Source organism: Chlamydotis macqueenii, chromosome 3, assembly GCF_036417535.1.
Source record: "Chlamydotis macqueenii isolate bChlMac1 chromosome 3, bChlMac1.mat, whole genome shotgun sequence".
NCBI classification, from domain to species: Eukaryota; Metazoa; Chordata; class Aves; order Otidiformes; family Otididae; genus Chlamydotis; species Chlamydotis macqueenii.
The window spans coordinates 108598896-108612715 of NC_141558.1; the positions used below are offsets into that span (position 1 = coordinate 108598896).

A 13820-nucleotide genomic window follows, 5' to 3' on the forward strand; every position below is an offset into this window, starting at 1 on the left:
CTTTAAAGCCATCGCTGGCTTTAACAGACACAGGCCCAAATGCAGAAGCGTGTGTTGCTGTTTCTCTGCTTTTAGTTTGACTCCAGTGCTTCATGTTATTCCTTGCTAGGTACCATTTTGGCAGGCAGTCCACATTTTCTTGGGTTAAAAGATAAGAGCAGAATGCAGATAACGCTGCCTAAAAGTGGGTCTCCTTCCAGGATTTTTCCTTATCACATTTCAGAGGCCTCCAGACCATGGAGATGTTACAACTTTCCAATTTCTTTTAGAATCATAGAATCATAGAATGGTTAGGGTTGGAAGGGACCTTCAAAGGTCATCTAGTCCAACCCCCCTGCAAGGAGCAGGGACATCCCTGACTAGGTCAGGTTGCTCAGAGCCTCATCCAGCCTGACCTTGAACGTTTCCAGAGATGGGGCCTCCACCACCTTTCTGGGCAACCTGTTCCAGTGTTCTATAACCCGCATCGTAAAAATTTTTTTCCTAATTTCTAATCTAAATCTACCCCCCTCTATTTTAAAACTATTACCTCTCGTCCTATCGCAACAGGCCCTACTAAACAGCCTTTCCCCATCTTTCTTGTAGGCCCCCTTGAGGTACTGGAAGACCGCTATCAGGTCTCCCCGGAGCCTCCTCTTCTGCAGGCTGAACAACCCCAACTCTCTCAGCCTGTCCTCATAAGAGAGGTGCTCCAGCCCTTTTATCATCTTCGTGGCCCTCCTCTGGACCTTCTCCAACTGGTCCATGTCCTTCTTGTGCTGGGGGCTCCAGAACTGGACACAGTACTTTTGAGGCAATAAAAACTGCAACAGTCTTTTAGAAGAATCAAGTAACCTAATTATCAAATTTCTGGGCTACAATTTGGAACATGGTTGCAAGGGGAGTCCTGCGCATTTCACAGACCCATCATTATTTCCTACAGCTGTGATGAACTCAGAAAACATATTTCCACACTTTCCAAAAATATGACTAACAAAGATTGAACAGCTTAAGCTTTAAAGACTTAAAAATTTTAACAGCACAGGTCACTCTCTTCTGTTGAATCTAAGCTCTATAAACAGTGTTTCTCCTGTGGCAGCGTAACAGCGTAAATGGGAAGCAAGGCCAGCTAATCTATTGCATCTGACTTGGGCAGTGAGGCAAACTTGTTGACAGCCACCAATAAAAGTATCATAGAAACAACTTTCCTGCCAAAAGGTGAATTAACACAGACCAATTGCTGCAAGGTAGCTCAGGAAGCTAAAAGTGAGGGCCATGGCTGGTTAACTGCTTGGTTTGAACTTGAGTATTTGATCAGCCTTTACAATATCAGACCTGTTAAAAAAAATATGCCTAGATCACACAAGTGAAAAGGTCTACCTGAGCCCTCACAGCCCAAAGGGACCAGTACAGCAAAGGCAGAGTTCACAACTCTCAATCCAGAGCAAAACAGCTTAACTGAGCTATCACCACGACTTTGTCTCTTCCCAAGGATTAGTCAGTTATTACCAGCAGATTTTCATTACACACACACACATATATACCTAGCAATATATACATATATCTAATTGTCAATTATTATCAGATATTATTGATCAATTACTAATGACACAACACAATTAGGAAGTAGAAAACAAGAAATAAAAGTTCTTTTTCTCCTCTGACACATGTTCACGGCCTGCTTTCCTAACACTTAAGAAAATACTGAATTTCTTTCCATCTCAGTTGAAGTAAATGGAACATATGTTGAGCGTTTAAGTTCTCTGATGCATGGGCACCTTTTTCAAATAACCCAAAGAGAATGCAGAGACAGACCTCATTCCTAGTGAGGATCCACTGTCAAGAACTCCTGAAGAAAGCCTTGTTCTTGCAATTGAATTTTACAAGGTCAGTGCAGTTCATTTCACAGTAAATTCTTCAATCACATTACTCAGTAATGTAAGTAAGTGCTGTTGCTCTACCATAGAGTCTCATTAGACCAAATCACATGATACAGCATTATATGGGCTTCCTGCTTTGCTCTGTTCATTTTTGAGAGCACTATTAGCCAATTACTTACACAGAAGGTAAATCAGTGCTTTTGCAGCTATTCCTTGCCTAATTTTCAAGTTCATTAATCTTCATTATTTAAAAATATGCATTTGAAAGAGCACCTCTGGTGTTTAAATATTTTCATTTACTGGACTAATTGATAACTACAGTTAGAGCTGTGCGGTGTGAAAACTCTGGGAAATGCCAAATTAAATCTCCCTGCTTATGCTGTCATATAAAATTGCTACCAGTTGTAACTTAACACTTTTAAAATTGTGTGTACATCACTGTCTTTATTCTGCTAAAACCTAAAAAAGATTTTTAGATTGTAGTAAGTAGCAACAATACTTTCATTATAAATTTTGAGATGCATCAGATAATTTGGCATTAGATTAATGACGCACTATTTCTGTTTTTAACCAGTTCAGGATGCCTCTACCAATCTAAACAACTGACTTGAGTTTTATTCAAATACACTGTATGTAAAAAGGGTAACATTTCTGTTTCATAGACAGAAGCTTCAAACATTTCCTCTGGCTGAAATAGCAGCTATTGTGCTACCTTTCCATTTTGGTCAAAGGAGCTGGGCGATTGCCCATAGACGCCAATCACAATGCTGTAGCTGACCTCTATCATGCTGAAATGGATTCATCCTCTCTGGTGTACAAATAATCGGGAACCTTTTTTAACTTTATGCCATTCTGCTCAGCTAAATCTTACATATTCTACACTCCAGGGTCTGTACAGGCATAGATAAAAAGGTTTGATTAAAAAAAACAAAACAAAACAACATTCAAAGCCATGTATTACCTTAGCCAGGTGAGTATTGATCCATTTTGTGAAAGTCCTTTTCTGCACTGACTCTTGCTCATCTGAGAAAAAAAAAGGAAATCCGTTTGATTAGACATTGCTGAATCCTTTTGGATTTACATGACGGAAGAATGCATTCTGCATTTGCCAAGAATGCCACTATGTTTCACTGAGACAGTTAATTTTGCCTGTCATAACAAATATTTCATATTCTTATAATAATGCTCTGACACTTGACTATTTGCATTGTTTCATAGCAAAGTTCAAGTCTTAATGAGTGAATGAACAGTAAGATACCATTTCAATTCTGAATGCCAAGATAAATTTGACATCTAAGTCCATATTATATTTACCCAAAGTCTGAGCACCTAGAACCTCTCTATACTTTTAAACTAGAATCCATGGCTCTGACAGCCATGGAATGATAGAACAGTTTGGGTTGGAAGGGACCTTTAAAGATCATCTAGTCCAACCCCCCTGCAATGAGCAGGTCAAGTTGCTTTTGTTTAGAACATCAACTAGAGGCTTAGAAAAAATACTCTTAGCATGTATATTTGAAAATGTTTATAATACTGAATTAAAAATTTGAAATTGCATTATTAAGCTTATTTGTCCTCTAGAAGAACAAGACAGGGAGGAGCCACCAGGTAGCTCAGGCAGTTTCTATACTGCTATTTACTACCTCCCTTAGTCCTGTCTTGAAGCACTTGTCTGATTTATTGCGAATTTAACTGATTCTCAGATAGACCCTCAGGGACTGTTGCCAGCTGCATAGACAAAAATAGCTCCTGAATGAGCTCCTTCAACTTCAGCAGCCAGGGTCATGGCTGCGGAGGGAAGAGAATCACAGCGCCATAACCAATCCACCAAGTTCTGTCCCTTGCTTGTGGGGAACTGAGTTTGATACATGAAGTAATTTCACACCAGTGGCAGTCAAACATTTATTTGGGTGATTCTTCTTTCAAGAATAAACACAAATATCTATTTCACTGAAAAATCACATTATTTCCATCACCAGTTCTGAATGAGCACCTTGCTTCCCCTACAGAAAATTCAAATAAATAAAACTGCTGTTGAGTATTTACTTCTTATAAGAACACATGCACATCCCAAAACTCACAGATGGAAAATCTAATTTTAGATACTGCCTTTGCTACTGACTTGTGCAGCACTGAATAGTGATTTGATCTCTTCCATATCTGTAAAATTGAAAGGGAATATTATTTAATCCCCTTTAAAGCTCTGGAATAGATAACTAATAAATTTGATGTACTACTACTGATAAGCTCCCTGATTTACGCTCACATAATGCTGCCCCACAATGAGGGTACATAAAGATACACACTGCGACACAAAATTCGTTATCTTAAACAGGACAACAATGGCTCCCTGACCATGTACGAGCTCCCAAAAAGTGTTTGTGCTTTATGTCTTAGGGTTTTTATATTTTCTTTACATATAAACAATATCTCAAATATAAGAAATACCAGAGGAAAAAAAGATACATATATTTTCAGCTAATCTATTATTTGGTTAGCACACTTCCTGTCTAAGAAAATAATTTTTCATTCTTTATCTTCTTCTTTGATTTCATTGGATAGGGTGCCTTACATAATTTTAAAAACATTGATTACATTCTCAGAATCTACTTGTTACACTGACAGGCAAGTTAGGAAAATATCATTCAAAATACTGTGTTGTGCTTCATCCAGTACCGACTATTTTTGGCAAAGGGTGTCTTTATATGTGACAATCGTTTCTACAATCTGGAAACCAGATTTCTCACTGTATGGCTTCTAACCATGAACAAGATGTTTCCCTTGTAACATACAGTAAATGTCAGCTCTGCTCTGACAAGCAATTATATATACAGGTAGCCCAACTAATTTCAACAGAAGTACTCGTACACTTGAATTGGGTTGTGTGGGAACGGAGATTGAGCATGCACAGAATCAGTCCAGCTCTGGCTTCATTCACACCTCTGTAACTTAAAAATCCCCAGCAACCCCAATACAACAGCATGCCAAAAGAAAAGAAGTGTGTCTTTAGAACTCAAACTTCTGATCAAAGAAAGTGAAAACGATTCCCTAATTTGCAGTTCCAGTGCATCCTGATGATTTAAGCAGCAGACTTCTGACACCACCTGGAAATCAGAGAATCAGCTCCTGGCTTCTAAACATTTACCAGCAGAAGAAATACTCAGTTCCAATCATATCAACAAATAGCAGAAATAGCCTTTCAAAACAATCCCTTTCAAAAGTATCTATGTGAGTAATATATTCTTTACGAGCCCTATTAATAGCTACTAATAGGGCTCATAAAGAGCATACTATTAATAACAAAGTTTCGCTTTTTATAGCGCTTATTTTGTATAGGTTTAAAAGGAACAGATTTTACCAGTGTAAAACCCATGTCTGAACATAATACAAGTAGTGAACCAATTCTACAAATTCCATGATAAATATGCTTTTTACAAATTTCCCTGGAAACCGAACTGATGTAAAGTCTTCACAGAGATACTGTTGATCTATGCCAACGAGACGCATGTGTCATACAGTTTCTTACACTCTCCCCACTTGTAAGGACTGCCAGCTCCCCATTTGCACCACTTACCTTGCCAGTACTGAAAGGACCCAGGACGCAGATTTAACGATGTAACATTTCTGCCACCAGCACCTTTGTAGTGAGCCATAAGTACTGCTGCTGCTGCTGCAGCTGCTGCTGCTGCGGGTAGTGTGCTGCGTTTCTTTAGAATACAGCCAGAAGTAATTTTTCAAGAACAATCTGATTGTTTTTCTTCACTGGAAATGCAGGCCTCTTACACAAACCCCTCCATCTGCTCTTATTGGAGAATTTAAATGAAGCCAGACCTTAAAAACATCTTTAAATATTCTTGCAGAGATGCTACAGCCAGACAAAGCCAGCTGTTTTGGAAGTAGCAGTTCTGCTGGTCTCACTGCCATCATCCTTCTCCACTGTTTTCCTGCAGAAAGATTTTATTATCCGAGCACCAGCCAATCCGCTAGCGGAAACCTCTGATGTCAAGAGCCTGAATAATTCATCCAGGGACCGGGACAACCCAGCTACACTGCCGATACCCTAAAGCAGCAAGATGCATGGCTGCAAAAAGTGATGCAGTCTTCTCACCAGTGCATTTGTAACAATATACTGCTCAGTAAACATAAAAATGGCTGAATGGCATAGCCCTTTTTTGGGTTATCATATATATAAAGGAAAGCAGCTTTCAAAAGCAACCACTTCGGTTCATCACTGCGTACTCTGTTTAGACATGGAGGTCCTTCAGCTTTGCAACTGAAACAGTGAAGTGGAAAAAATAGGAAGCAATGGATCTGAACAGACATCTAGGCCACTTAGCTTTAAATAATATATTTGAACTGTTGTAAAAGGAGGATGAAACGTATGTAAGGATGCAGAGAATTTCTGGAGTGCACCTAGATCAGCCTGAAACATACTCAGATTTCTGATAATATGCAGGACTTTCTATTTCATTAAATCAGAGCACCAGAGCATTTAAGCAGACCTTGTTTTGGTCCAGTAAAATTAAGGCAGTTATGAAACTGTGGAGATTCATATGTTGTTCACCCACAGGGACTAACAGAGTAGTACACAATATTGAAATGAGTATAAAAGGCCCACTTTTAGTATGCCATGACAGTAAACGTATTGTTATAGAGGTCAAATTAAAATTCCTGGTTTTGTGAAACACAATGACTCTGACAAGATCATTCTGCATCTGAAAGAAACATTGCAAGAAAGTTTGGTTCTACTTAATCAAATGCCTTCCTTCAATTGGCTGGAAGTATCTTCATATTTTTCCAAACCTTTTCTCTGCTAAAGCACCGGCAACAGACTGCATTTTTAGGTTGATTAGAAAAAAAGACAAATGTAATTGCATATAATTACTTAAAAACATTTAGAACAAATTCTTTTGAGAGACGAACAAAACCAACCATGCACCTTCAGTCAGTTACGAATATGCTGATGAAATATTCACCACGCATGCATAATGTATTTGCTAGTATCATGCATATCATATATATATATATATACATCCAGAGACAGAGCAGAGGCACGCTTTCTAGCAGAGCTTTTCTAGAGACAGGCTCCCAGAGCAGCACAGTCCCAGCAGCCCCTCCTCAGCTGTAGAGCTCCACGTGCCACAGGTCTGTGGTGTGCAGCACCAGACAGCCCATCAAGCACCTCTCGCCCCAAGAGCTTGGGGATCAGATGGTGAGAAGGCGGCTGCAGTGTGGGGTTGCAAATACAAGGTTCTGCTGCAAGGTAACACAAGGAGGAGTCTCATGCACAGAGTGAGAGACACGACAGAGTTGAGTTCACGCATGTCTAACAAAAGCATCTTGATTGACTTTCTGACCTAATATTGCGGAGATTTGTTTATTACTCAAGTTGCTCACATCTCCTGGTTTTCAGCACCCTTTTTTGTTTACTTTGGTTTTGATAGTTCTGTCCTAAAAAGACCAAGGAGCTCGTTTCATTTTGTTTTGTTTTCCAGGTCTTTGGCACCTTTAGGAATACTGCTAAAACAACCTGGAAGTGCAGAAAAGCATGCCAAACCACCTGCAATGCTCCAAGATGTCACTTGAGAACACAACACAGCACAGAAAGCTGCAAACAGCACCCTGCTGGGGAAGTTTACTTGGTCAGCAGTAAAGCATAAATTTTCTAAAGCTTTCAGTAAGGTATGTTATATAGCCATTCCCATCTTTATTAAGGATATTCTTAACTTAAAGCAGCCACAGAAAAGCTTGCAGAGTCAAAGCAATAATATGGAGACTCTACTAATGAAAAGCAGCAATATTTTAAGCTCCATAGTTTAATTAACACCTCCATAACAGACGGATTATCCCACTCGGGCATAGAGGCAACACAGGCTCATTTTCTTTCCTTTAAGTCTCCAGTTAACGTTTTTTATGGGACAATAACAGGACAGTTTTGCTTTTTAAAAAATAACAAACAAACAAAAAACTTTGGTGATAGCTCTAAAGCTAACATATTGTTTGTCAGTTGCTAAGTTTAACAGTAATACGATACACTTCAGGAAGAAAAAAGGATGAGGGAGCTGTGGGCAGTGGGAACAAAGTAAGAGAGAGGGAAAAATTTATTTTAGCAGTCACTGCTATCAATATAAAAAGACTCAGCAGTACTGATATAAAGAATGGGAATATATTTTTAAATGCCTCATTCATTTAGGACTTTTCTATTTTTTCTGTTTTGAGGAGAAAGACAGGATTTGTCAAAGTGTGGCTTTTGGATACATGCCTCTCTCGAAGGCATATCTCTTCATCAGAGACAGTGAGACAACCCCACTAACAGATCTGTTATCTAAATTTCCAGGCTTTGAGATCCAGGTGCACACATCAGCTGTAGCCTGCTCCACCACTGAGCACCAGTCTGCTCTCCATCAGTTTCTGCAGAAAGGAAATCCATGCACAAGGGCTAGAAGGCAACTAGCCATCCCTGGCCAAACCTCTACTAGGGAAAATGATGGGAATCAGCTCTCTGGGATTTGCACCAGTATATACCATTGCTCAATCTAGAGGCAACCTTAGATCGGTGGTTTGGGGGCCAAAGGTTTTATGTAATTTAGAGGAGTAGAAGTAGAGAAAAATCCTCCGTGTACTAGTGGAATAGTTACAGGAAACTGAAGTGTGAAGAAGCAGCTTCACAGCTGCAGAAACATCGCCTGCTGCGCAGCATGCTGCTGGACAGCAGCTGGCAGGCTGCTGAGAACTTTCTGCTGTTTCTGTCTGTCTGAAACATATTTCCAAAATATCTGTTTTGATTTTACACATTTCTTATTTTTTCCTTTCACTTCTAAGACAGAGAAGGTGTCTATCCAGTCACCAGTTAGAAAGATATACAGAATGAATCAATTTATCACACAAAGAAGCTTGCATTTTAAAAATATCTGTGTATAGCCAAATATAAACCAAGCAAATCAATGTATCTTCTTTTGTTCTTAGTCAATTTATTCTTACACAAGCACACACGCCTATCAGCCTCTCTAGAAGCACTTGCTGTGCAAGCGATTAAAATTTTTGAAACCTGGAAACCCAGAAGTTTAGCCAGTGCCACAGAGCATGTGCTTTAACTCCAGCTGTTGGCTCCATCTCACAGCAGCACTTAGGCTGTCACAAAATACATTTATCCTGTCGGACTTGGGAGATTTCCAGTCCTTAAATCTAAGGTCATGCCCTGTTGTGCCCATATCCCCACATGCACGTGTCAAGTGTTCCTGCTCCATCCAGACACACATTATCTCCCACTTTCCTCTACTCTGGTTTTCATGGGAAGCAGTAGAGCATGAACAGAGCACGGTGTGCTGACGTAATCTTGATCCTTAGGAGCCAGGACATAGTCCAGACATAACCACACTGCCCGTAACTGCTCTTCATGTTGATCAGAATGCTTCCCTTGGCATTTGGAGAAAACTAATGAAAACAGCATGACTTCTGCAGTGGATTAGAAGATAGGCCCAAAATGTAATTTTTATGACTTCGTGCATCTTTCCCGTGCCCAGTCCTTGCAGCACAGTTGCTCCTATTCTGTGTTTTGAGTAACTAGAACTATAATTAAATTGTTCTGCTCCATATTTTGCCTGGATGGGCTGTGTTTTGTTCTCCACGTGTAGAAGCAGAATGTATTCAGAACTAATCAATGAATGCATTTGCATTTTACATTTACTGCATTTCTGCCTGTGTTGCTGCACTACTGTTATTCTCATCATCTCCATTAACTTTTTTCTTAATATCCACGTGGCTGTAAATACATTACTCACCTTCATAGTATCTGCACTCAACTGAATACACTCAGAAATGAAAAGGACACCTATTAGAAAACTATTATGAACTCATTTAATTAATCTATAAAAGCAGTACTCTGACAAAGATATTAACTAAAATGAGGATACTCAACACTTGAGATGATTACGTGCAATGGCTTTAGTGACTTCTGAAAGATTCAGGATTCGCTGCTCTACAGGTATCTGTTTATTCACCAGTCTGGTGTGGATGACAGTGAACTTAGTCTCATCTTACCTTTTCCTAGACCAATACACAAGGTGAAAATATTTTGATGCAACTGATCACAATCAACTTGGCATTTGTTCTTTTAATTACTTATTTTCCTTAATTGTATACTTAAAAGAGATGTTTTGGATGGTGACAAATCAGCTAGAAACCTAGAAAATCCAGTGAACTTCATTAATAAGAATAACTATTCTACATTACACTCAAATTTCAATCCATCCATGCTAATAAACAGGTATACAAGTTTAAGAATGAATTTTTCATAAAATCTTAAAACTTAAAGACTCTGATGAAAAATCATTCTCTTGCCTATAAACTCTCTATCTACTACAGTAGCATCTGCAACTACCATAACAAAAAAAAAAATGGTCTAAACAAATATTTGTGGGTTTTTTTTTCCATTCACTGCAGTTCTGCTGCTGGTATCATATTACGGTTTACACATTTTGCAGCAATTCTTTCCATTGACATGAAAAGCTTGTCTGTAATAATCTTTGTGTGTTGTTGGTCCGCTCCCCTAGAGATTTTCATAAAGCTGGACTGACCAAAACATGTCTTATAGAAAAGAAATCTTCAACAGAAATCTTAAAGACAAGCAATACTCATATCAAATAATTTAAAGAAGGTCTTTAAAAATGTTGAAATCAATCCAGATCAGTACCAGTAAATGCAGTACAAGCGTCTTTGTTAGTTAGGGCTTTAAGAAGTCATTCTACAGTCAAGAAGGGTACTCAAATGCAGTTATAAAAAAATACCAATGAGATCAGATTGATGGTAGCATATGTTTGAAAATTGAAAGCACAGGCTCCAATCCCATCTTTTACTGACTGTATGGCACTTCCAGGACCTCCTAAAACAATGGAAAGTTTTGTTTTCCTGAAGCCAACCACGTCAGGTAGGCAAATTACTGTAACAATTGTCACTGATTTTCAGTAGATTTGCTAATATTATATGACATTAATAGGACTGTTCACAACAGTAAGCACTACAACCTGGAGAGATTTTGTGCAAAAATGTTTGAATTTGAATGTTTAATGTTTCTATTTAATAAGGCACAGAAACTTACATTCACTGCACCAAATGCACTGCATGGAGAAAATGTCTACCACCAATGGCAAGATGAATATTCTTCTATGTCTACAGTAAGTTCAAGAGCCTAAAAGCAGTGGAGAAAAATCGACTTGGACATGGAAGAGTTCAGAATCTACTAAAAAAAAAATCAAAACTAATAGAGACATACTAGGCATATACTGTCAAAGAGATTAAATCAGGATGTGGGGGTGCAGTATCTGTAACTTATACAGAAATCTGTGCAGAAAACCAAAACATATATAACTATTCTTGTCTTACAGAAAAGACGTGCTACAGTCATATCTCAGCTCTGTTTATGCCTAAGCTCAGTGAAATGATGATGGTTTACTAAAGGTTTACAAAAAATGTAGAATCCTCTGTTTATTCTGTAGAAAGTCTGAGAAGTTTTGAGATAATTTTTAAGGTAGTTCCACATGTTTTAGATGTGAAGCTCTATGAACATCTACCTAAGGGAAAGAATGCAATTACTATATTTGAATGCTTGGATGTATGATACTTTTAAATACATTTAAATTATGAATTCTTTACTCACATATTCAGTTATTGTCAACTCAATAGGTTCAATATTAGAAGTAAATGAAAGGCGTAAGCACTTAAAAGGTAGCTACAATGAGGATGCAGACTCTGTCTTCAAAAGAAGCCACATGGAGAAGACAAGGGGTAAAAGTTGCACCGGGAGAGGTTTCATCTTGATATGAAAAACAAATCTTTTACAGTGAGAACAATCATTCACTGATTGCTCCATAGGGTGGTAAAGTGCCCATTACTGAAGGTTTTCAAGATGTCATTGGACAGGATACTAGATAATCTCATCTAGGCTCCCTTTCCCACAAAATGTTAGACCAGACGATATTTCAAGGACCCTTCTAGCCTGGCCTCTTCTTTGGCTCTACAATTTTATGAAAAATTGTTCTATGTTCTTAGGAAGAAATGTGCTATGCTATTTAAAACAGTCATAAGAATTTCTCACTATATTTCTAAAATTATATACATGCTCAAAGATCTTTCAACTCAGGTTCAAATCAGGACCTCACAAATTAATTACTCCTCCAAGTGTGAACTGTACTAAAACAAAAATATATATGAGCTCATTTCTGGGGGAAATGCTAACTCCTATGGTTTTTTTTGTTCCTTGAACAAAAATAATAATAAGAGAAATCTAGTATACCCTGTTGAAACAAATTAACACTTAAAACAGTCCAGAAACAGGATGATGCAGGTGCTGAAGAGATATTAGGAGTGAAGAACTGAGTGCAAGCTGTATATGCATCCATCTTTCCAACAGAAGTCTTGTACAAATATAACATGGCCTTAGATCATGTGGTTAGTCCTCTCAGAGCCACAACCATCTGCTGTTTCTGAATGCCAGCCTTCACAAAAGACTTGAATATACTTCAGCATGTTCACAATGGTTTCATACCTTTATCTGATTTCCTTTGTCTTCCAAAGAGACAAACCCTAGCTTAAAAAATTATGTCACTGGTATTTCAAATGTGCTACTTCTCTACCAAGTAATACATGACAAATTCCGCCACTTTTGCACTAAGCAGTACCTAACTCAGAGAGTTGTCCCACTATCTACCACTGAAACTACTCATGAAGCAAGTTATGTACAGGTAGAAAAGTCAAAACCACGGCTACTTTGATCAAGGAGCTTCCTTAAACGCTGATATAAGTAGGAACAAAGGTTGGAGTCCCTCAAAGACTAAGTCTTCAATATTTTCAGACGTTATTTTGGCAGGAAAATTACACCATGCTTATAAAGCTTACCAATTACTCATATTTGGGAAACACCATTACAATGGAATCAGAATATCTTAAAAAATAAAGAAATTGAGTTGACCGAAGATTTGAAACAGTTAGATTACTATTACTAAGAAGCCCAAAATGCAAGGCTACATACTCGGGGAGTAACACAAATTTCTCCTGTGAGATTATACTCATTATAGAGAAACCAAAACAGAAGAAGACACACTGTTCTAGTTGTGCTACAGGAAATATGTCAGCCACTAGCGTGACAAAAGACAAATGGAATCTCATGATGTTATCAGGTAAGATATAATCAGCTGAACTGGAGAATAAAAATTATTGTACCAAACACAATAAGCACACACGTGGAGTATTATACAGAGCTCTGGCAACTCATGTTCAAAAAAATGTGAGCACCTGGAAAAGATATTGAGAAAACTAAAACTGTGTAGATTGCTTACTCTCAGAAATACTGTAATTGCTCTCTGTCCAGAACTGGACACAGTGCTTCAGGGGTGGACTCACCAGTGCTGAGGGGAAGGATCACCTCCCTCAACCTGCTGGCAATCCTTTGTGTAATGCAGTCCAGGATATCATCAGCCTTCTTTGCAGCAAGGGCACATTGCTGTCTCATGTTGTTATTTAGTACTCCAAGGCTTCCATAAACATGACGAAATGGGGACTAAATATCAGTTTCTTTTGAGGGTTCTACATGTGATCTCATAATCAATTTCTTTATTTTAGTGGGCTTTTAGTAGGCTATTTATAAATTCAAAGTATTCACCAATAATGACAATAAACATTTCTGCTTATAGTAACAAATCTAGTAATAATCCTATTATTAATAAAAAGAGTAGAACAAAAAAAAAAAAACCCAGCTCAAATTCAGTAAGAAAGAAACATAGACATGGTAATAAGGCTAACGTAATACTAACTTTCTGGCACCAAATAATATATCCTGCTACGGCATACGATGAAAAATAGCACACCATATAGAAAGCCAGATATCCGCCCAACAAACCCCAGGCAGTAAAGCGAGTTACTAGCTATCTGCAACTGAAGGATTTTCAAGAATGTCAAATTAGGCAA

The 13820-nt window shown here is 38.3% G+C and overlaps 1 protein-coding gene across 1 annotated transcript in view; it reads right to left on the reverse strand.

Moving 5' to 3' along the window:
* Positions 1 to 13820, reverse strand: part of SYNE1 (spectrin repeat containing nuclear envelope protein 1) — a 310078-nt gene that overhangs the window by 253225 nt on the left and 43033 nt on the right. The window contains exon 3 of the mRNA XM_086745962.1: positions 2821 to 2882. Coding sequence (XP_086602088.1) covers positions 2821 to 2882 — 62 coding nt within the window. The remainder of the gene's footprint in view (positions 1 to 2820; positions 2883 to 13820) is intronic.